The sequence below is a fragment of the Dreissena polymorpha genome, chromosome 4 (assembly GCF_020536995.1).
Source record: "Dreissena polymorpha isolate Duluth1 chromosome 4, UMN_Dpol_1.0, whole genome shotgun sequence".
Classification (NCBI taxonomy): domain Eukaryota; kingdom Metazoa; phylum Mollusca; class Bivalvia; order Myida; family Dreissenidae; genus Dreissena; species Dreissena polymorpha.
The window spans coordinates 125,977,483-126,000,942 of NC_068358.1; the positions used below are offsets into that span (position 1 = coordinate 125,977,483).

Below are 23,460 nucleotides of genomic sequence, written 5' to 3' on the forward strand. Positions count from 1 at the left end.
TCCACAAGTGTGACCTTGAACTTTGCGGGCAAGTGACGTGTCATGTTATTATGGTTTACATTTGTGCCAAGTTACAATTATAATGTATCATTATTCGCGGACAGACATAGGGATGATCGTTCAGACTGCTATTATGCTGAATTCTTCAAAGGTAGCGCATTAAAAAATATGCTTCATTTGTTTATAACCCTTTAGTTATTATTTTAGTTCTCCAGAAAACATGGGAACACAGTTAACTAAGTCATTTTACACATTATTCTGACGCTGACATGTTTGCACAAATAGATTACAAATCTGTTATGATAAATACTGAAGTACATAAGATTTATATTTGAAAACTCTGACAGTGTCTCTGAAAGTCCTGTAAGGTATGATAAAATGCATTGAGCTAGATTTATTAATCAATTTACAACAAATTAAAGTTATGATACAATTTTTGATGATGTATAATCAGAAACCATAATTAATTATTTAATTTCATTAATTAAATTAGTGAATTCTTTTCATATAAAGCGTTCACATGTCCTTCATATTAGGGACATATTATTGATACTAAATGTTTATTTGTTGTCAGCTGAAAATTAAAGTCTCTATAACGCTCAAAATCAACGAAAATTTTGTAAAGTATTTCGTAAAATAAAGTTAAACAATTAAAAATAAGTGTTTCTTATGGCAATTGCCGAAATTTCAACGCCATGCAGATGTGGTCTGGTAAAATAGATGTTTGTAGATACAAAATGCTCGTTTTTATTATTGTTTTGCATGAACACTAACATGGTACACATGTACCATTTTATTGTTCTTGTGTCGTATGAATAGATATATTTGCGGGAAATTAAAATGGAATTAATTGTGCCACAAATGAATAAAAACGAGCATTTTGTATCTACAAAAATCTATGTAATCATACCACATCTAGCGTTGAAATTGTGGCTATTGCTACAAGGAACACTGATTGTTTAGATGTTAACTTTATTTTACGGAATACTTCACGAAATTTTCCTTGATTTTGAGTAGTAATGTTACTTTAAGTTGTTACTTAAATGTATTTGTCATGACATGAGACCCATAATCAATCTCTAAAGCCTTTCATTAACAAAAACATCCTAACATGATCATCATTTTCAATTGGAAGTATTAATCATTTGCATAACTGCCAAAACACATCATTCAACAATCTTTTACCATGTAACATGGATTACAAAAAAAACAGATAAAAGAACTCACTAATTAACATATCCACAAGTCGGTCAGATGTGACTCAAACAAGTAAACATGAAACTGCAAAATTTGTGGGTAATTATTTCCTAATCATGGATAATAATGACTAAGGTGAAAAACCACTGTAATGTCAGGTTTATACAGAAGAGCTCCAAAAACGGGAGCATCATTATTTCGTCTAAGGATGATTCAATCAGGCGAGACAGAGGCTCAAGTGTCTATTGTATAAAGTATAGACCGTCACGAAACAATGGCCAGGTGTATCATCATTTCCAACTGCATGAATCAATAAGGAAAACAAAGATATTAATACCATGAATGTCTTGACATTTAATTGTTTATATTTTTCAAAACAGACCCTTAAACTATGATTACTGTAAATATTTATATACCGGTATTATAATAAACTATGATATTTTATTTTTTGGACTTTTTGAAATATAGAAATGGTAGTTATGAAATATTAAGGTAATACAATTATTGAGTTTAAGCAATTACACTATTTAACACGTTAAAGAACAGCACTGTAAACAGTTTAAGTGTTTACATAATCTAATTATTTGCACAAACATAACCCCATAATCAATTTTGTGAATATCCTGTAAATTAGTATAGCTTGTCATGAATATTTAGTTTCTTAACTGTGTGCTTATAATGATATAGACCTAAATCTTAACATTAATGTAAATAAAGTGTATTTGAGGTCATAAAAGTCTGAACAGACTTTAAAGTTTGAATTCTAAATACTGTTAAACTTAACAAAATTAATACATAACAAAAATCAACATTATTTATAAAAAAATGTTTTTGCTAAAATGTATAATAATTTTTTCAAAAGTTATATACAAATAATTATTTTATTTGCATCTTAGGAAAAGAAGCAATTTCCTTCTCCTAGTTATTTACAAACAACAACACCTATTCCAAATAGTACAGTTGAATAAGTAGATCAATTATATGGTATTTTATACAAATAGATGAAAGTCTGTGAACAAGTCCCTTAAAGAAAGCATCATAGTTGTTGCCTACACCATGTTGAATAAAAATGATGACATTTTTTGCCTATGCACTGTAAAGAAATAGAAATGACATTGGCATTAAAGGGGCCTTTTCACGCTTTGGTAAATTGACAAAATTGAAAAAATTGTTTCAGATTCGCAAATTTTCCTTGAAGATATGATATTTGTGAGGAAACAGTAATACTGAACATTTACCATGCTCTAAAATATCGATTATGTGCATCTTTTGACAATTTAAAAACCTGAAAATTATAAAGCGTTGCAACCAGAAACAATTGAAAAATTTGGAGAATTCTGTTGTTGTCGTATTTTTTGATACTACGAGGATTGCATATATAACTTGAAAAATACGCTGATGATGTCATGAGAGTGGATGGTCTAGTGGATAGAGCGGCAGGCTTTTGCTCCATGGCTCCTTTTCAGAACTTAATTACATTGGCATCTCAAACGTCATATATATTTGACCAGCATGGCGAGCTAGTTCGTCTACTTATTAAAATTACAAAATTCTCTCGTAAATTAAAATTGTCGTACGAGCGTTTATGATCGTTAACGGCCCCCAGGACTCCATTGTGACCTTGACCTTTAGGCAAGCCATAACTGAATGATATGATGATAATTTGTTGCAATTTATTTTAAAATCCTAGCATGCACAGGGTTCGAAAAATCCACTCGCCTGCTCGTAATTTCGGGTAGAAATCAGCTCCGGACGAGTGAATATTCCGGCAGCTCTTGTCCTGCAGGGAGAGTGGCATTTCTGGCCGAAAAGATTAAAATTTAAAGTTTTAACACATATTAACCAAACAAGACAACGTTTAATTGGCGATTTAAAATTAACCGGATGTTGATTTCTCCACACTGCGATAAAATAAGTCCTGTTCCCGTTATGCGCTGATACTGGTATGTTCCCTGAATGTATCTTATACAGTACGGTATGCGGTCTTTTAATGCTGCTAAAAAATTCGTCTAAATTCTTCACATCTTTAGATTGAAAGAGCTGCTATTGGCACGTTTTAATGGACAAAAATGACAAAGAGAAAACTGCCTTTTGCACACACACAGGCTTGTTTGAGTTTAACAAAATGACTTTCGGACTCCCCAATGCTCCTAAAGTTGAATGATAATGTTTGTGACCATGAGGACAAAATGAAACACAAACAAGTGAAGTGTGTTAAAACAGTTTATTAGCTAAATTGAAGTTCGTGAGTTAACAGTTCTATATGAAAACCAAAAGAAAATCACAATAAAACACATTGGTTACTGATTTATTGCAGTTTTTGAATAAATTGCAGGGCAAGTACATAGTTCAGCAGGGCAAGAGAAAATTCTTAGCTACTCGCCTTGCAGGGCAAGTTGCTGAAAACAATTTTGTCGACCCCTGATGCACAACAAAGCTATGGGCCATACACAAAAATGTTCTTTCAATTTATACCAATAAGGAATATGCAATATATGTCAAGTGTCCTGTGTGACCATGGTCTTGATGCAAGTGACTTAGTTCTTGCATGTAACATGTCGTCTTGTTATGGCAACAAAGAACATATGCCTGAACTACATACTTACAAGGAATACCGTATTTTACCATGTATAGCGCGCTCCCATGTATAACGCGCATGCGATTTTTTAAAGCCAAAATGGAGGAAAAAAAGAATTCAAGACCAAAAACCTGAAAATTGGGCCGAAAATGGCCGCCATTCTTATATTGCGCAATCATTTAATCTGAGTTTTTCGGGCGCTTAATTTTTTGTTTTAAAGTAGGGAGCGTTTATACGATCAGGAGCATGGGTTGCATAGCACTATATTTTCGACAATTTTTAAGATTATTCTCTCAAGAACACCGTATATGTCCTTATTGCCACGCACTGCGCGTGTTTTTTCAAGACCCCAGCGCGCTAAATTCGAACCACTATTACCTATTCCTCACATTTGAACAGTGTAACATTTTCATTACCTGCCGCTCACAACATCGTATGACATAGTCTTCTGTAGACCCGCAACATCGCAATGTCCAATTTTACGCAAATCGTCCGTGGATCCCATTTTATTTTTTATGGACTTAAATATTTCCCCATTAAGAGATGCTCCCCATTAAATCCAGTTTGACCCGGTATTTCGCGCCGTCACTGCGTCTAGTTGATCAGTATTTATAGTGAGACAAACAATACACCCGAACGCTCAATTCCATACAGTTGGTGTTATTGGCGTAAAGCCATTAGACAAATATCATTTGTTTGTCTCTATTGAAAGAAAATAAAACGAGTCTATATCTCTATTGTTGGTTTGTAACCTACGTAGTATACTCGCACGGTAGCATATTAATGCAGAGATCTGAAAATCATTGATAAATGTATTCGTCGTTTCAATGCTTAGGGCTGAGAAATTTTGGCAAATCGGAACTCAACTTACGTATAACACTTGCTCAATTAACCGTTTAACTCCACCTCCGTTCTCTGCAAAAGGTTCGAAGGCGGAGCTTTGCACGTGCTATTATTTAATTGGACGATTGCCATTGAGGAACAAACACACGATTGGTTCGGCATGTTGATTGCTAGACAAAGGAAGCCAATTTTGTCGGCGAGAAACTTGTCGCTTTATTGCTTCAGACAGGAAGCGGCTTTCCTTTGATGACGTCAAACTGTCAATTCACATAGAGTGCAAATTTTCGGAATTGCAAACTTTAAACTTTGGATTAAATTATCAAAATAAAGCAAAAGCCAAGTTGACAAATATGATTGAAATAATTAGCGTCAGTTCAAATAAGAAGTTTTGCGTTGTAAATCAACGAGTTTTCATGACAACAAAAACTTTAACAAACAATACCGCGACGACGCGGGGATCGATGTACCTCGATTTTTTTTTATGAACAATCAATGAAGAAGTGTGAAAACACCAACAAAGACATTTTTTCATCTTTTAATTTTTGTCAAAACTGTTACTACCCCGTTCATTCCTACCCTTTCCTGCTTTTTGTTGTTTCCACAACGGCCCCTTCAGTCTATAACATTATAGGGTGTAGTTTTCTGCAATAAAAAAAAATGGCGGCAATTGTGAAGATTTACGATTACGAAATGGATTTTTTGCAATTTAGCAACCAGGAAAGCGTTGTGTCAATGTATTACGCGCACTGAATTTTTACTTTGAAATTTGAAGGTTAGAAACTGCGCGCTATGCATGGTAAAATACGGTATGCAAAAAACTCCCAAGAGTCCAAGTGTGACCTTAACCTTGAAGAAAATGGCATGGGTGTTTCACAAAATGTCATCTCTATATGATGATCATTGAGCCCATTTATTTTTAATCTCATAAAGATGAAAATTGTTTGAATAACAGTTTACACTTAGAGGGCGTCATATATTAAAAGTGTTAACATCATGTTTTATGCTCAACTTTCACTGAAATTAGCAGAAAACTGTATTCATGTCAATGTGTCAAATGCCAACGCGTCATCAATACATTACAAATGCAAATTAAGGGAGTACCAATGTACTGGACTAAAAAGATTCTTCAATATTACAGCAGTCTTAATATTACAGCATTATGAGTGTGTGCCATTGATAATCAAAGATCAACCTATTGAACGTCATCACTTTAAAAAGCAACATCTTTTCATTCATTTGATCATGAGATTATCAGCCACGAAGGATCATCATGTACAAATGGCATACAAATACACCAAACCAAAGGGCACATTCTTAAAAAACAAACTAAACATTTTTCTTTGTATTTTAACCAAAACTGTCAATTCATGTTTTAAAATCGGCCTACTTTAAAAAGTGCTCCAAAAAGTGCTTTAAAAGCTTTGTTTTGGACCGAACAGAAGATTGACTTTCAGTTGTTGAATATACTCCATAGATTAATAAGGTCTAATTTTCAGAATAAAACATGCATTATTGAGACTCCAAATAAGTTCTGGTGGGTCGATATTTTGATGTGCTTTTCTTTAACAGTCCAAGTGTATTTTATTTTCATTGGAGTTCATGAGTGTCAATTAAATATTATTAAAGCTAGGTAATATTTTTCTTTTGATAGCATTTACTTGAAACCAATATTTTAAAGCTGCATGTATTACCAATATATAATATGTTACAATTTTTTTGTTATATCTTTAATACGTTTTTACTGTTAGGTCATTTAACATGACAAAAATATATTTTAGGGCAAATAAAAAACACAAATTTGTATACAGTTTATCAAACATTATTTCTGGAAGTTACATAGTGTTAACTCTTTTTTAAATAATGAATATGATATTATTTATTGATCAAAATGCCATTACTAAATAAAGTATACAAAATGTTCCATTCACAAGCAAAGTTAAATGTAATGTCTATATATAACTATATTACTAGGACATTTACAGCAAAGTTCAAATGTATTACTTAACATAATTGATATTCACACTAAAAATTTTAAATGCATTTAAATATACATTTAATGATCGAGACCTATATAGAAATCCTGTTGATTTATACATATAGGGATGACCAAAAAGTGCAATCCTCCTTTCATCTTTGGCAAGTCATTCAGCTTGATTACGCCACACAGGATCTATGCGTTTTTAATGACTTTTATTTGGCTGTTAATATTAGGATTTGTGGAAAAAAAGCAATTGAACTTTGATTTATGTCATCCCTTTTTTTGAGCAATTTACATATCCATTTTCTAATGTGTGCTGTCTGGCTGACTGTTCCGCATAAAAAATGTACAAGACACATTAAAAGCAGGATATTTGGTTGCTTCTGTAAACATATTATTTTACAGAACATGACAATCGTTGTAAACAAGATGTTCATAACAAATGTCTGACCTCAACTTGTAGACAAGTTGTAATTTCGAGCAATTATTAAACATCTTATATGAATATTTGCATGCTCTGTGCCCTTTGCCTTCGATCTCTTGATCCCAACAGCAATAGTGGTCATTCTTCCCTGAAGACTGACCAGTGGTCATTCTTACATGAAGACTGACCAGCATACTAATTAAAATTATTTTAGGTTAAAAGAACCAGTTTTCATGACATTAAACTCTTACTGGTTTACGGCAATGTTAATACATGACTGTGTTTTCATTTTTCATTTGAATTTACCACCATGCCAAATAAAATGAAAGGAGGTAAAAACTTTCTTTGAATATGATTGCTGAAACAAAAATGGTCTATGGAGCATCAGAACAACCAACAGAAAAAGCGATCTACCACTTCTTCGAAAGGGAACATTACAACCTACAATGGAATCATGGTAATGATTAATGTAACATTCCTTTTTTTCATCCTTAACAAAATATTACTAACTTTTATGCCAATTAGTCTACAACCTTCTTGAGGAAATAACTTTTATATCCAGTTTCTTACATAGCCTAATGAAGGGGATTTTTTCTTAAGCACCTCGGACTAACCTAAGCTCTTGGAAGCTGTAGGATAACTGGTACTTATAGCGGCTTTTCAAGTTCAACAGATTTCGATGTGCACAATAAATTCGCATTAAGCTGTCAGATTAAAAGAGATTAAAAACTGCACATATTGCTATTTTCTAATTGATAGGAAGGGCCTGATAAACATGGTTGGTAGCCGGAGTACGCCGTTATAAAAACGAACATGCACTTTTTTCTTTAACATTAAACAGAGCTAAAACTGTGACGCATAAAACATACCTCTGGGAAATGTGTGAAAAATGAACACTCCAGTAGCAGATCTTCAAACACTCTTTGATCTGAAACAACAAAAACAAACACACTTAACAAAATTTATGTTTTCTTGAACAGCAAAAGTCAACTTCAAGAATCCCTCACACATATTTTGTAATGATAAGGGGATTTCACCTAAGCAAATACAAAACTGGCACCCTTGACTTTGAATATGTTTGTAATGTTGTTTTGTTTTCTGTTTACACTTATCTTAAAGAAAGCCTTGAAGAAAAGGTAACACGAAAGCCCAAAGTTTGTCCATGGAATATCTGAACACACACCCTATCCAAATTGAGGTTGTGGACCCAACCTTAAAAACTGTCATCCTAGTCAATAAGACTGGACAAACATTGAGAGACATGGAAAATCGCAAAACTATCATAAATATTTGTTAACAGCAGCCTTGGTGGGTGGGATATTTTGGGGAAAAAGTTTACCTCATAATATTATTGACTTACATAATCCTGAACCATTTATATGTAATTTTACTCTGGCAACTAATATTATAACCATTACACTGAATCGGACTTCTTTAAAGATTTAACTATTTTTTTAAGATGTGGATAACTGTTGCTTGTCAGTTGAAAACACATTTTTACACTATAAACAGCATTTATAGAAAGAGAAAAAATACAAAAATATGCACTATTATAAACATGATCCCCCCCCCAAACGATTTCATGTCAACATCACAAATCCCCCCCCCCCCCCCCCCCCCCCCCCCCCCCAACGATTTCATGTCAACATCACAAAATTGCAAACTACTAGGCTAGAAAGGTTATTTATTATACATTTTTGTTAAACAAAAACAAGAACATGAATATTATTTCTCTTGTTCAATTGTTTCCCATCTGTTCTTGATAAGCAAATAATACCAAAACTCACTTTGATAACCTGATTTACTTTGTCAATTAACATTCAGTGATGTCGCTCCAGTATTTACGATTGCATCAAAACACAGGACGGGTGCCAAAAGTGAAAAACCAACACAAAAAACACAAGAGAATAAATGGTTAATACTGATTAATGGCTTCAGAGGGTCAGGGTACCATAGCATGTTCAAACCTTTATCTGAAACCTGAATGGATTGCTTTCACAACCTCTGATACTGGAGGCATAACACAGCCATAAACGCAAGACCCAATGACCGCATGAGATTTATCTGCAGCATAGAATTTCACCTTTCAAAAACTGAACGGTGTGATTCATGACGATTCACAACCATTACTTCTGCCATAGAACGTTGGTCATATCAATGCCTATGAATGAACCTGAAATGATTCTGTACTGGCGTAGGTCTTAGGTCGATAGGAATATTGACTTTAACTGTTGTATCACAAATAACAATTCGGTTGCCATGAATGGACGGTAAACATGATGAGAATGGACCATATTGAACAAGCCTCTGTCAACAGGATTTCCCACTCATGAGCGAAATCAAAACAACAAAAAGGCAAACAGGTACCAACTCTATTGACAAACTTCATGGCAGTGTTTACATAAAAATGGTCTTGTCTGTTATTACAATAGGTGTCAGCATGATGCTTTGAGAAAAAGTACCATTCGCTTGAATTGTATGGACTATGGAGACAAAACTGTCTATACGTAATATCTGTTCCGGAGAAAATTAATTAAATGCAATTTCTCATAATATCTATGCAAACAAACCTATATTTATTGCTGCATTTAGACCACTTGTCATAGCTCGATATGTATGTTAAACGTCAATGCATTCAATTTTATTTGAGAAGGTAATAACAAAATAGTTCAGGGCTTTACTTTTTTTGCATAAGCATAAGTCGTCGTGGAGCCAAATAAATGTCAAAATGCAATTACATATATCAATAATGAGGAAATGATTCCCGCAGAGTTTGCCAAAATGAATGTCTACAAAAGGCTTGCAAAGCAATTAATAAAGCATTAATGTGCTCATGCATAACTGCACGCAAAAAAAAATCACTTTCAAAGCGTTTCAATAAGAGTTAACAAAAGCACAAAAGTTTTCAGAATAGCTGATGCAAGCCTGATTATTACTAATTAAAATAATTGAATACCTGTGATTAATAAACTATTAGACATCTGAAATTAAAAGGATTCTTAAAGCCTCACAATGTCCCAAAGGAAGATGGGCTTATAACGCATGACAAAAGATCCTTCATAAGGACAAAGTAAGTTTTGTAAAAACGGATATACCTAGATACAAAAGGTTATACGTTTACCTTTGATTAAACATTCAATATCAATTCAAAACAACCATTAGAAATCAGCGAATGTACACCAGAAGCACAAGTTGGCAAAAATCTTTCTTAAGCCTCAAACATAAATCGTTTATATAATTTTCAAAACCTCATAAGTTTTATCTACAATGGATTTGTATTTAATAATAAACATTTATTGATAGATAGTTGCTTTTACAAATGTTTGATAAGCAGTTTTCTTTTATAACATTACTTTACCCAAACGTAAATATCAATTTCCATGAGACACAGATGACAAGTCTTCACGGTAATTTCATGTGATTTATTTCATTTGTCATGTATGATACCCTTGTGGTGATGGATTATTACATCAAATTATTATATATTGGCAGTTTTCAACAGAAATCTCAATTACATTTATTAGCCATTTAAATAAGTTTAACTACTATGTAATTGTAGTTATTCAAACTGATCACCCAATTTCATTCAATAGTATGAATGATGCAAGACTATCACATTTTTGTTTAACCTTAACTAGTTTATAAAACGTAATTGCCTTTAAGTTTTAAATAAGTATTATAGTAGAAGAGGTTTTCCTGCTATTTAAACACAGCTGTAAAATAGCTCAGTTGAGAACAAATAAATGAATGAAAGATACTAAGACATATTATTCTACTGTGATAGAACAAATAGTACTTTGAATAATCATTACTTCATTTTGTGGGATTTTATGTAAACAAAATGTGGTCAGTTGATTAATTTAATGCATTGATATTATATATTATTTTTTCATAAAAAGTATAGTTATATATGGCCTGTCAGAATTATATATTTCATAATTTTAAATCTTGTCTTTTGTATATGTACATAATGTTTTAGCATTCAATACATTACTCAGCCCTTGTAATTTGATCTGGAAGTTGAATCTTCGTGTCAAAACTTATCATCTTTAACTAAAAAAAAACCTACCTAGCGACACAGACCTATTTTGCATTTATAATTTTGGCCTTTTTTAATGTCGCAGTAAAATAAATATAAGACCAAAGTTAATAAGTGTTCTTGTTCAAATTACACTGAAAAAGGTGGCCTATATAATTAAACTGACAAATCTGAGTGGACGAATTTAAACTAAAACCGTCCTACCCAGAGTTTATAATTTGATTGATAATATTGATAAAAGAGGTATCAAGGTCAAGAAAGAAATTGCAGCAAACTGTATGAATGCAATAGCTATGTCAATCTAAGTAAAGCTTGGAGATTGAAATCACTTGAAAAATAAACACAGTCTTTGACAGTTTTAAATCATTTTCATATAAAGTTTCAAACCTTGAAATGAATAATGTTGCAATAATAAAGGCGGTCAAATAAACTGTTTGACATATTTAAATATGTATTTCATTTTATATCAGTGTACAGGGCACTCAATCTATCAAATCTGCGCCGACGGCAGTCCCCCACCTGAAAAGTATACTTTTTTCCCCTTTTGGGGGAAATAATCTCCCTGAATTTTTTTTTTATTTATATTTTTTTTAATAAGATGTGTCTCATGATTATTATATCTCGATTCTATTTCAATTTAATCTTGTCAAACATACTAAATTATGAAAAATGAAACGAATATAGTGCAAACATGTACAAATGTAATAATGAAAGAGTAAGAAAAAAAATCCCCCCAAAAGCGAAACGCCGCGAAAATTCCCCCTCATGAGGGTAGCAACCCGCTTCCCCTAAAATAGATTGAGGGTCCTGGTTTATAAAAAAACACACATGAAAATGCAAAAAAAATCCCGAATAACAATTTTAAAAACTACATTGTCAAAAAACCTACCAACAATAATTATAATACCCCCCCCCCAAAAAAAATACTAAAACATAATTGTCAGGGCTTATTATAATTATTATATATATATAATTGTTTAAGTTAAAATGCATAAGAATTCTGATTGCTCGTTACATAAATCCCTTTTTACTACCAGATATCATCAAACTTCTTTCTAGTGTCTATCTTACCTGATTAAGTTTTATGATGTTGTAGTAAGTATACGAAATTTCAAATTTCAAGTGCAAATTAAACATTTGGATCATGATAATAATGACAACAACACCCTAAATATCTACTCAACAGATAAATCTTATTCTGAACAAACAGGTTAATAAATACCAGTATTCCAAGTCCTACATGCATTTATTTTAGCCTGTAAAATATTTCTCAACATCATATAAATTACCTTTGAGGAATTCCGAAATGTGATGAGATGATTTAAAATGTTTAAACAATTTAAGTAGAAAGCCTTTGATACAAAATAATGATAATATAAAAGTAAAAAGTTGCAAATATTTCCATCTATTAAAAAATGTGATAATTAACAGACTCAACTGAAATTTAGCATTTAATATGATGCAAGTGAACATGCAAAATAAAATAAGTCTTATTCATATGGTGGATCAACTCATATTAGCATAAAATACTTACATTTTAAAGTTTCATACGCCAACTGAAATGTAAGTCTTTTCTCATTGTCATCGGCAAAGTCCAAGTCTTGAACACAGACCTTGGGTTGTGAAAGTCCATTAGTGGTGTTTGCTAGGTGAAGCTTACGCTGATAGTAAGGATTCTCAAGTTCCTCTCGAGTCTCATGTTTTAAGCTTTGGAACACTCTGGCGGCATTTTTGTAAATCTTTTGTGAGTATAAGCAAGATTCCTTGTAAAAGAAGTCATACTTGGAACCCACTTTTGACTTGTTCAAGTCATCGTTAGAATGAAGGCCATTCTGCTGGTAGGAGTGAGAGTCATCAGCCATTATGCTCACTCCGCGCATACCTGGTTTCTTCGACTGACCAGATGTGAGCAACGAAACTGAGGTACGGATGCCGATTATCGCATTGTCAGCAGTGGGAGGCATAACTCAATAGCTGGCGTTCAGATGGGCCCACTCTCTAATGATACCAAAGCTATTCAAATCCACTTGCGGATGCCCGGTTGGCTGATGCTAGTTTTCCAATACACTTCAATGAGCTCAAATCCACCAATACAAATGTATTGTGCAAAATACAATCAATCCTCCAGATTTTCAGTGATTTATCTTAGTTACACTTTGATGGCTGTAGCTTTGGTGAAGTTCCAATTATAAACATCTGAAGAAACTTTCCAATCCAGCTGAAATATTAAATGTTTTCTTTATTTTTGTTATGTTAAAAATATTTGCAAATTTAAGATAAAATATATGTTTATCAGTATTTTAATTAACATATTATGAGTAAATCAATTTAAGTAGCATTATAAAGAAATGTACATACAACAGCTGAAATTATCTTTAAGATTACACAAACAAGTACTGATTATTCATACAATAGACAGAAAGATATAAGTATTTCTACCAGGTATGACAAGAAGCAATTTAACATGCTTTCTATATTGGTAAACCTCTTCCCAAGCCTCTCTTTATTTTGTCTAAGCTTTCTAGTATCAACGAGTATTAATACAGCAATTTTCCAATAACGCTCTTTAATAATTATAGCTTAATACATAACCGTACCACGCTATCCACCAAATAGACCTAAAAAGCAATATTTCTAGATCACTTCTCGATCACTGATCAGCTGTATACAGTCAGTGGCTCTGTTAATCGTTTAATAATGATTATGCGTTAAGTGATCCAGTCCTTATATACCTCTGATACTCTTACGTCTCCCTCCGCATACGACAGATTAATCTGTATTAGAAATAAACACTCCAGATCTGTACAAGATGACTAGGCTAGCATTTATTTGTTTGGTAAACAAGCTTGGTCTGGAGAGAGAGGACTGTTACCTGGTGCAGAAAATCTATTTAGTAGGATTTATTATGATTAATGAATAAATGGATCAAGGTATAAGGAAATGCTTGACTTTGGCAGTTGCCATTTATTGAGCGCTGTGCTTTAATTACCAACAATATTATGTGTTAGAGTAGCTGTACACGTTTAATGCTTAGGAATTTATTCTGATTTTAATTAAATAAGCCTGCAAAGAAAACTATGAATTTGACGTTACACTGTGCTGTTAGGTTTTGATAATTTATTTCCAGGGCAAGGGCTGGGTTACATTTACATCCTGCGCTTAACTGTTTAAACTTTGATGCAAAACTTATTTTGTTGTATTATAATTATAATTGTTCATTTACAGATCAGCCTACAACATCAACAACATATTATTGTAGTAAAACAAAAGCAACTAGAAATGTGTCAACACTGCAGAAGCCCACACAACGTTTATTTGGACACAAAATCATTTATATTCTACAGCGGACAATAAGGCAAAAGGCCAAAACTCATTTTAGTAAAAATCCCTCCATTAAAGATCATCTACTTATAATTCAGCCAAAGAAAGTTTGAGAAAATCCACCAGTACTCTGAATTTAATCTTTAGATGTCTTGTTTACCACTTTTCAAAATCACTTTAATCCACTGAGTAAATACAAATGTGTTTTATCACCAGAATTGCAATATGTCATGGGCTCTGAAGTGATTGAAGGTTGTAAAATGAGAGTTCATATCAAACTATTTTCGCTTATCTATTACAATACATTGTTAAATATCAAGGGAGTACAAAGCACAATTGAAAATACCGAACAATGCATCAATAAATCATCTTAAGGTATTTTTTTATGCTGATTTTAAAGCAGGGATTCGTTCATATTTCTATGGAAAAAAAGCATCTTTGTTTTCCAAATAAAGTCCTAAAATTCCAAATTGGTGGTGTGACGTTAAGATATTATTAAATAAAGATATTAAGAACAGAAAAGTTTTAAAGTTCATCCAATTTACTGAAATGTGTACCGGTGTGTGTGGTATTTGCTGTTTTACATAAATTTTATAAACAATTTTAAAGTAAATTGACGCCGATTTCAGGGGTATAGGTAGGTCATATACCCAAAATGTTGCGGAAAAGGCATAGATCGTTATAAATTCAAAGCATTATGACATTCATTACAGCAAATTCACCAATAGAATTCATAAAATTTAACTGTTACTTTTTTTAATAAACAGAGACATACATTGATAGGCCTCTAAAAGATTTATAGCAACTTTCTCTGTATGCTTAAAGGGGCCTTTTCACAGATTTTGGCATTTTTTAACTTATTCATTAAATGCTTTATATTGATAAATGTAAACATTGGATCGTAAAAGCTCCAGTAAAAAATCAAGAATAAAATTAAAAAAAAGGAAAAAAACATTGCCCGGAGCAGGTTTCGAACCAGTGACCCCTGGAGTCCTGCCAGAGTCCTGAAGTAAAAACGCTTTAGCCTACTGAGCTATTCCGCCGAGTATACATACTTGACGTATTTTATACCTTATATAAGCAATCTTCGTAGTTTCACAAAATTTAACGACAAAAACAGAACTCTCCAAATTATTCAATCGTTTCGCGTTGCAACGCTTTATAATTTTTAGGTTTTAAAATCGTCGAAATATGCATATAATGGCTATATTAGACCATGGTAAATGTTCAGTATTACTGTTTCCTCACAAATATCATAACTAAAACGAAAATTTGCGAATCTGAAACAACTTTTTTCAATTTTGACAATTTACCAAAGCGTGAAAAGATCCCTTTAAGGCCTTTTATATTCAGAAAAATAGCGTCATATGGGGAACTGGGTATTTTTAATTTTTAAAACGAACAAACATTTATATTCCTTCAAAATCATGCAGATTTTCAACCACCATAACTTAACTACATTTTTGCTTATTCAGTTATTTGTTACTTCTGAAATTAACCATTTCCCCCAATTTAGGTCAATCACCTTCAAAGGCTGTCATTATGCATGAAGTTTTTCTCATAAAAATACCCACCTAAAACCCCACCTCTGCTATTTACCTGTTTCCTAGTCTGTGGCCACATTCTGAAGTGCTATTGGGGTCAATGTTTGATGTACTAAGCTGTGAATCCTAATACGAAGTGAGTCATTAAATTTAAACCCTTAAGAAGACCTTTGAACCAGATAACTATATGTTAATTTTATTATTTCCATGTGACAAAAGTCAATCGGTGATGGGCACCACTCAAAACTCTACGTCATGCGTGTGTTATTCACTGATCTATCAACAAGTTTCATTTAATCAGGGTAAATCACCTATGCATACATTGTTGGTCAAATATTTATCTGTGGTTGTATGTACATCAAGGTGCCTGTACCACGTGACTTTTTCGGCCATGTGTGGGACAATCGGATGTCAACAAACCATTGCTTTAGGTACGTTTCTGATAATTTCTTCAATAATTCAAAACAATTTTCCAAAAAACACAAAGACGAGAGCCCGGTCATTGTGAAAATACACAACTGTGTTAAGTTTGCGCAAAATTAAAATAGTATTTTTTCCAATAAGTGCAACCGCGCGTTTGAAAATACACAAAGTGAAATGCTATGTGTGGTATATTTGTTATTCAATCAACAAAAACGTTCATTATAATATTGTTGAAGGTTTAAAAAATAGGGCGGACATTGTAATTCTTCATAGAGAAGCTACATATATTGTATGTTTGCGCATATACATCTGATTCGGAGTCTGTGTATAAAAATGCAATAATGCTATGCGTGGGACACATTTTTGAAATGCTATGTGTGGTATGCAAGGATTTTCCCGTCAGTTCTGCATTTAATCTGAACACAGTTTTGTAAGAATCTAAAACATATACTTCTGTCTGTACTGAATATATATCAAATTAACCAAATGTTACATGATAGGATACTGAAGTAATTGTGTAATGTTTAAACAATTTATGTTTATTTGAACATAAATTTTAAATAAAATACACTGCATAATTGTTATCCAACCAATGGTCTTTTTTAACAAACACGTTATGTTGAACTATAATATTTTCTTTTTTTTTTACTTGTTGTCTTTAAATAAATATCATGATTGATATTTCTGCCTGATTATTAAATTCAGTCCTTTTTTATAAATGAATGACAAAGAAAGTAAAAGCACGTGCTTTAAAATGGGTTTTACTTCTGTTGTTTTTCAGACTTGACAAGGATTAGTCGAAGGATTTGTAATGCTTTAAGGCGCGAAGCTGTGTTAAAATTAGATGAACACCATTAAACCACACGGAAGGTGTTATGCAGCAAGTTAATTATCAAAACCACAGTGACAGAGACGGACCTAGCTTCATTCTGTGATGTTTACGGAAAGCTATTTCAACTAACTATGCAAACATACCATTTAATATGTATTTTCGCATAATCAAAACGAAGTGTGTGTATTGATATTTGTGTTTATATATGTGTTTTGTATCTATGTTATTAATGAAATTGATTAGATGAATATAAAATCTGAGTATATATGTTAATAAAACAATTGTTTCATAACAAATAACAATATAAATCCAATGATGATTGTTTGTGGTCTATTAAGTTCATTTAGTTTCCAATATCATCTCCATATGAATATCTTAGGTATATCAAAATAAACTCTTCATTAATAATAACATTGCTTCATAACCAGCATGCACATGTTACAATAGAAATTAAAGCACCAAGTACATAAAGAAGAACATCAGTATTCGCAAAGTAACAAATCTTGCTATACAAACATAAGAATGATCTAATTAACACGTAACAAAAATGATCATCGCAAAAAAGTCTTGGCTTTGGGGGTTTATTATACCAAAAAAAAAAATTTAATTGTATTAAAACTTCATGAACTCAGTTTCAAATGAAATCTGAATAACTGAAAATAGTGTATGATGTTTAATGAAAATACTCATTCAACCCGGTCATGAAAGGGGCTGCAAGATCTTGTTACCACCGCACCAAGTAATAAACAATACATGTTGTTCAATTTGTTGAATTGTCAAATTAGTATTTAATGTTTACTTTGATTGTTTTCTTTCGCTGCAATACTTGCACCATCTGGTAACAAAACAAACAGTCTTTTAAACTTTTGAACATTAACTTTATATGACAACTTTTCATTGAGCAAGATATCAGTATGTCTCTTGAAGGTGCTTCCAAAAATACTTCAATCTCCCTGAAAATAACAAAATACACATGAAATAAACTGTAAAACTTAAAAAAAAAAAAAATAATTGTCATGCGTGATATATAAGATAGCTCAATAGGATTTAGATACGAATACATGATTTTACAGAAAAATAAGTTATTGATCCTTTTGTCTATTTGTCTAAATAATGCTGTATTATCTCTTTATGCTTATGTAATAATTCTCGTTACGGTCTAATATCTAATTTAACATTTTGTAACAATCAATTTTATAGTAACTCACAAGAAAAGGTTTGCCGCAACAGAAATATTTTCCTTCCCGTGCGTGGGTGGCTTTGAGTTTGGAGATTCCAGACTGTGTTTTGACCTCTCTACCACACTGTTCCCAAACAAATGTTATTCTACAAGTAAAAAACATGAATATAAATTATCGACAATCATGATAATTTTGAGTAACATGAACGTCGTGATTATCATATTTTAAGCACGCCAAACAGTACCAACAATGTTTTATTGACCAAATTTTGTTATTTAAACAGACTTAAAATATTATTGATGTTTATGTCAATCTTTCGATTCTCTAGTTTAGTTTGTATACCACACATAGTATTTCAAAAACGTGTCCCACACATAGCATTATTGCATTTTTTAAGCACACACTCCGAATCAGAAGTATTTGTGCAAACATACAATGTATGTAGCTTCTCTATGAAGAATTACAATGTCCGCCCTATTTTTTAAACCCTTGACAGTATTATAATGAACGTTTTTGTTGATTGAATAAAAAATATTCCACACATAGCATTTCAATTCGTGTCTTTTCAAATGCGCGGTTGCACTTTTTTGAAAAAATACTAAATAAATTTTGCGCAAACTTAACACAGTTGTGTATTTTGACAATGACTGGGCTCTCGTCTTTATTTTTTTGAAAATGGTTTTGAATTAATGAAGAAATTATCAAAAACGTTACCTGAAGCGATGGTTTGTTGACATCCGATTGTCCCACACATAGCCGAAAAAGTCACATGGTACAGGCACCTTGTACATGTAGATGGCCAGTGATAGGTCTTGTTTACAAGTCTTGGTTGGATCACAGCACTCTCTCAAAGTACAGGAAGAAGAGCAGAGGGGTATTTAGGGTTAAAGAGGTCAACACCCCATTTGATTAATAATATTTTCATAAAAATTATCAATTATGACAATAATAATTTTTACTAGATGCCAGTATTAGCATTTGTCAATAATTTCATCAAGTACCTGCAACATGGTGCCTACAAATTGTTTAGTACCAAACAAATTCCATTGAGCTCGACTATTTACATCAAGTAATAAGTATATAATTATGTTAATGTTGTTTAGTAATTTAAACTACTCATTAATTTTTGTTTAACATGTTCCCTTTGCGATGACACATTTATTAATATATGACTGTTTAACATTTTTGTACATAATTGTTTAATCTATCTATGAAATCTATCATGACCCAATACAAAATACACAAAAAGAATATAAAAAAGTTCTAGTTATTTTTAGTTGTTGGCTTGCGAAGAACTAAGGTTAGTAGTACGCATTGCAAGTCGGTCTGCTCTTAACTACGCTAAGAACGATAACCACTGCATTCATTCATAATCTGAGGCTGTACATAGATGCTGATTAACAAGTATAGTGGAATGTTGTGTAACCTCGTTTATAATGCATGCTGCAACAGCGGGGTTAAATTTGATATGCTTGGGAAACATTCTTTTGTTCTCAACAGATAAAGGCGATCTTTTGTATTCACGCGTGCTAACAACCCAATAGTAGAAATATCTTGGTAATTATTCTGTAACACTACAAACTTATTTTTGTGCGACCATGCTCTGAAACAACGGTTGGTATCATCTGATACATAATTTGTATGAAACAAGACGAACAAACAAATCACATTTTTTTAAGATATTAATTAATCTGTAAGACGATGATAATGTATGTAGTTTAACTAAGTTAAAAGCTCATTGTAAAAAGATCTCATGGATCGAGAGGTTAGCTCAGCAGTTTCAGTGCAGAATCCTTTTAAGAAGCTCGTTTAGAAACTCAGCAATGTTTGTTGTTTACATGGCCCATCAGTCGTAAATAAAATACTTGTTTATATAATATTAATTAAATATTCAATTTGCATAGCTAAACTGTTTCTGTTAGTTACTCATAATGCCATAACAACGTAATTTGTTTATATGTTCGTATGGAACCAAATGTGTTGGTGTCACTCTGGGTGTAAAGGTGTTAATGAAGAGTACTTGGTTGATATGTTTTCTTTGTTTTGTTGGTTCGATTGTTAAACGTTGCTTTTGATTATGATTGATGAAAGGAAATAAAATAAACAACAATATCGTTTTACAAACTGTTACTAATTTATGTAATTGTGTCGTATTTTAATTGAATCGATTGTCAGTTTGTTTGTTAAATATTGCTTTTGATTAAAGTACATGATGCGTATTAATTTTGTTTAATATGTTCAAACCTTTGTGAGAGTTTTGTGTTGGTTGTTTTATAGTTTTAACGCAATTATTTAACAAACGTATACAATTGTAAATATTGTGTTCGTTGGTATTATTACTCATTTTGCTGTCTTTGTTATACTTAGGCTCGTAGTTCTTTTATCTTGCTGTGATATTGCATGTGATATTGTATGTAACTTTGTGTAAATCGTAAATAAATAAATCAAAATTAATAAAAATACATGATACAAATTATATGTATTGCTACACTATTTGCACGGTTGCGAGGAGTATTTTAGAAGACACATTCCAGTGAAAGCTTGTTTACTGTAATAATATTTATTAACAATTGTATCTGTTAAATACATGCATATTTATGTGTTTCCATTTTCATACTGAAGTTAACCGAATTTCATCTCGTTACAGGCATGTTGTGCTCACTGTGCATAGGGCACTGGAAAAGACCAACATGAGCAAAAGTAGGATTGGCCACGTGGGTCAACGTTCCGTGCACGTGGGTCGTCCGAAAGGCGTTGAAACGTCATGCGTAAAACGCCTATCATATGGAGGCTGTTGAGTGGGAGGCTGCCCGCGCTACCCCTCAGAATGTAGAAGATGGTTTAGCCACTATGGGAACATTACAAAAACGGGCCCTCGTCTGTGCAACATCTATTGGCTTATGAAAGAGGAAACATACAACAAAGTTCAACCATCTGCAGGAGCTCATGAAACTGCAGGGAGTGAGCATACTCAACAATCTAAACCACGGCGAAAACAACAAGGCGACATCGCAACGGTTTATTCAAGAGACTGTTCTGACAATTGGAAATCAGATTTGATGTGACCATCTTGAGAAAATGAAGGCCTTGCTGTATTACACGATTTTCTTTGACGAGATGACGGACATTGCCACCGTGTCGGAAATGATAGTGTACATCCGGTTTCTAGAAGATGGAATGAGCAGGTCAGTTTTCCTATCTGTTTTTCCTCTGCAAGGCGGAGACAATCTTTAATACACTGATTTCATTCATCCAGGACAGTGGATTGGACATACAGAAGATGTGTGCCTTCGGTAGCAATGGCGCCAGTGTCATGTTAGGCCGCGAGAATGGCGTTGCTGCTCGCCTGCGCAACAGAGTGCCACATCTTGAAAACAAACACTGTGTTGCGCACAAGTTGGCACTAGCCGTCGGCCAAGCTTCAAAAGGTATACACTACCTTTTGAAATTCAAGGAAATACTAGGCGACCTACATCGGTTCTACGCAAAAAGTCCGGTCCGAATGAGCGGATTGTGTGACCTGCAAGTCATAATGGACGACCCAGCCATCAGGCTTAAGGTAGCCAAAGACGTTAGATGGTTGTCCCATGACCAGGCTACAGATGCGCTGCGCAGGTGCTTGCCATATGTTTTTGCAAGTTTAGAGCAGGAGGCATCGGAACGTCACGACGCCCAAGCGGCCGGTCTTGCGCTGTTCAGGCAAGACTCTAGGTTCCTCTTCGTGGTCCTGATGATGTGCGACGTTTTCCCGCCACTTTCAGAGCTGTCGAAGGCAATGCAGACGCGGGACGTTGTATTTACAACCGTGAGACCGCTCATTCGAGGGACTTTGGCACATCTACGTGCTCTTCAAGAATAGCCCGGGGAAAATTTTGTAACTGCAAAGGAACACGTCACCAAACTTCGAGAAGGAGGGCATAACATCAAAATTCCTACAAATGAACAAGAAGACACCTTCCAGACAGCTGTGTACCAGCCATTCCTTGCCGCTGTCATCGAAAACATCAAGGATCGATTCCCTGACCTGCCCCCCCTCAAGAACTTCAACGTTTTCAACATGAGGAATCTCCCAGAAGACAATGTCACGGGCAATGGTGAATGGAGGTACAGTGTCTGGTCAAACACTTCTGCCTACCCGTAGGTGCCACAGTTAGTCAGTGGAAGACTGTGAGAGGAGCCCTCTCCGAATCTGGGAAGACGGAAGATGAGGCAATGGCGTGGGTAACAGGAAATTTAAAAGAGAGCCACGTCAACATCTTCAAGCTTGCGACCATTGGTCTTCTCCTGCCCATGTCTACTGCCGACTGTGAGAGAGGGTTCAGCACCCTCAAACAAATAAAAACAGACAACCGAGCTACTCTGTCAAACAAGGTGCTAAAAGCCCTCCTCACTGTCAGCATCAAAGGTCCCTCATTGGAGGTTTTTGACTTTGCTTGTGCGGTCAAAACTGGCACGGGGCCAGGCCACGTAGAGCAGACATAGAGTAAGCGGGGTGTGACATGTACATTGTATTAATGTATATTTCATTTTTTGTGTAAGGGTGCTGTTGTCACTGACCTGACTGGTGATTGGTGCAATTTGTACGTGTCAAGTGTTTGTTATATTTTTTCTCAAATTTCAATAGGTAGTTTAAACCGTTGTTTTTTTTCTAATAAAAGTATGCTTACTGTAAGATGGATGTGTAAGGTACACTGTACTTATCATTATTTGTATGTGTTTGTTATGTTTTTCTCAAATGTCCATAGGTCGTTTAAAGGGGCCTTTTCACAGATTTTGGCATTTTTTTTAACTTATTCATTAAATGATTTATATTGATAAATGTAAACATTGGATCATAAAAGCTCCAGTAAAAAATCAAGAAAAAAATTAAAAAAAGGAAAAAAACATTGCCCGGAGCAGGTTTCGAACCAGTGACCCCTGGAGTCCTGCCAGAGTCCTGAAGTAAAAACGCTTTAGCATACTGAGCTATTCCGCCGAGTACAAATTGCTGACGTATTTTATACCTTATATCAGCAATCTTCGTAGTTTCACAAAATTTAACGACAAAAACAGAACTCTCCAAATTATTCAATCGTTTCGCGTTGCAACACTTTATAATTT

General features: G+C 33.6%; 2 protein-coding genes across 9 annotated transcripts in view; one reads left to right on the forward strand and one right to left on the reverse strand.

Annotated features, from left to right (window-relative positions):
• Positions 1-23,460, reverse strand: part of LOC127876053 (putative methyltransferase NSUN7) — a 50,599-nt gene that overhangs the window by 24,267 nt on the left and 2,872 nt on the right. For 3 of the 8 annotated variants that reach the window (XM_052420911.1, XM_052420904.1, XM_052420912.1), the window contains exons 1-3: positions 13,792-13,923; positions 12,594-13,277; positions 7,890-7,948 (exon numbers count right to left, since the gene is read on the reverse strand). In XM_052420911.1, coding sequence (XP_052276871.1) covers positions 7,890-7,948; positions 12,594-13,023 — 489 coding nt within the window. In that variant the 5' untranslated portion in view covers positions 13,024-13,277; positions 13,792-13,923. Of the gene's footprint in view, positions 1-7,889; positions 7,949-12,593; positions 13,278-13,498; positions 13,560-13,656; positions 13,924-19,074; positions 19,232-23,460 lie in introns of those variants that run through there. The other 5 variants (XM_052420906.1, XM_052420907.1, XM_052420909.1 and 2 more) reach the window with 4 other exon arrangements.
• LOC127876058 (uncharacterized) lies at positions 22,441-23,109 on the forward strand. The gene has a single exon (XM_052420916.1). It carries the CDS (start codon positions 22,459-22,461, stop codon positions 22,840-22,842), a length of 384 nt encoding a protein of 127 aa, XP_052276876.1. The 5' UTR covers positions 22,441-22,458; the 3' UTR covers positions 22,843-23,109.

What these genes read in the sequence shown, in the direction of transcription:
- LOC127876058 (XM_052420916.1), top strand. Translation starts at nt 22,459, where the DNA reads ATGGAGGTACAGTGTCTGGTCAAACACTTCTGCCTACCCGTAGGTGCC.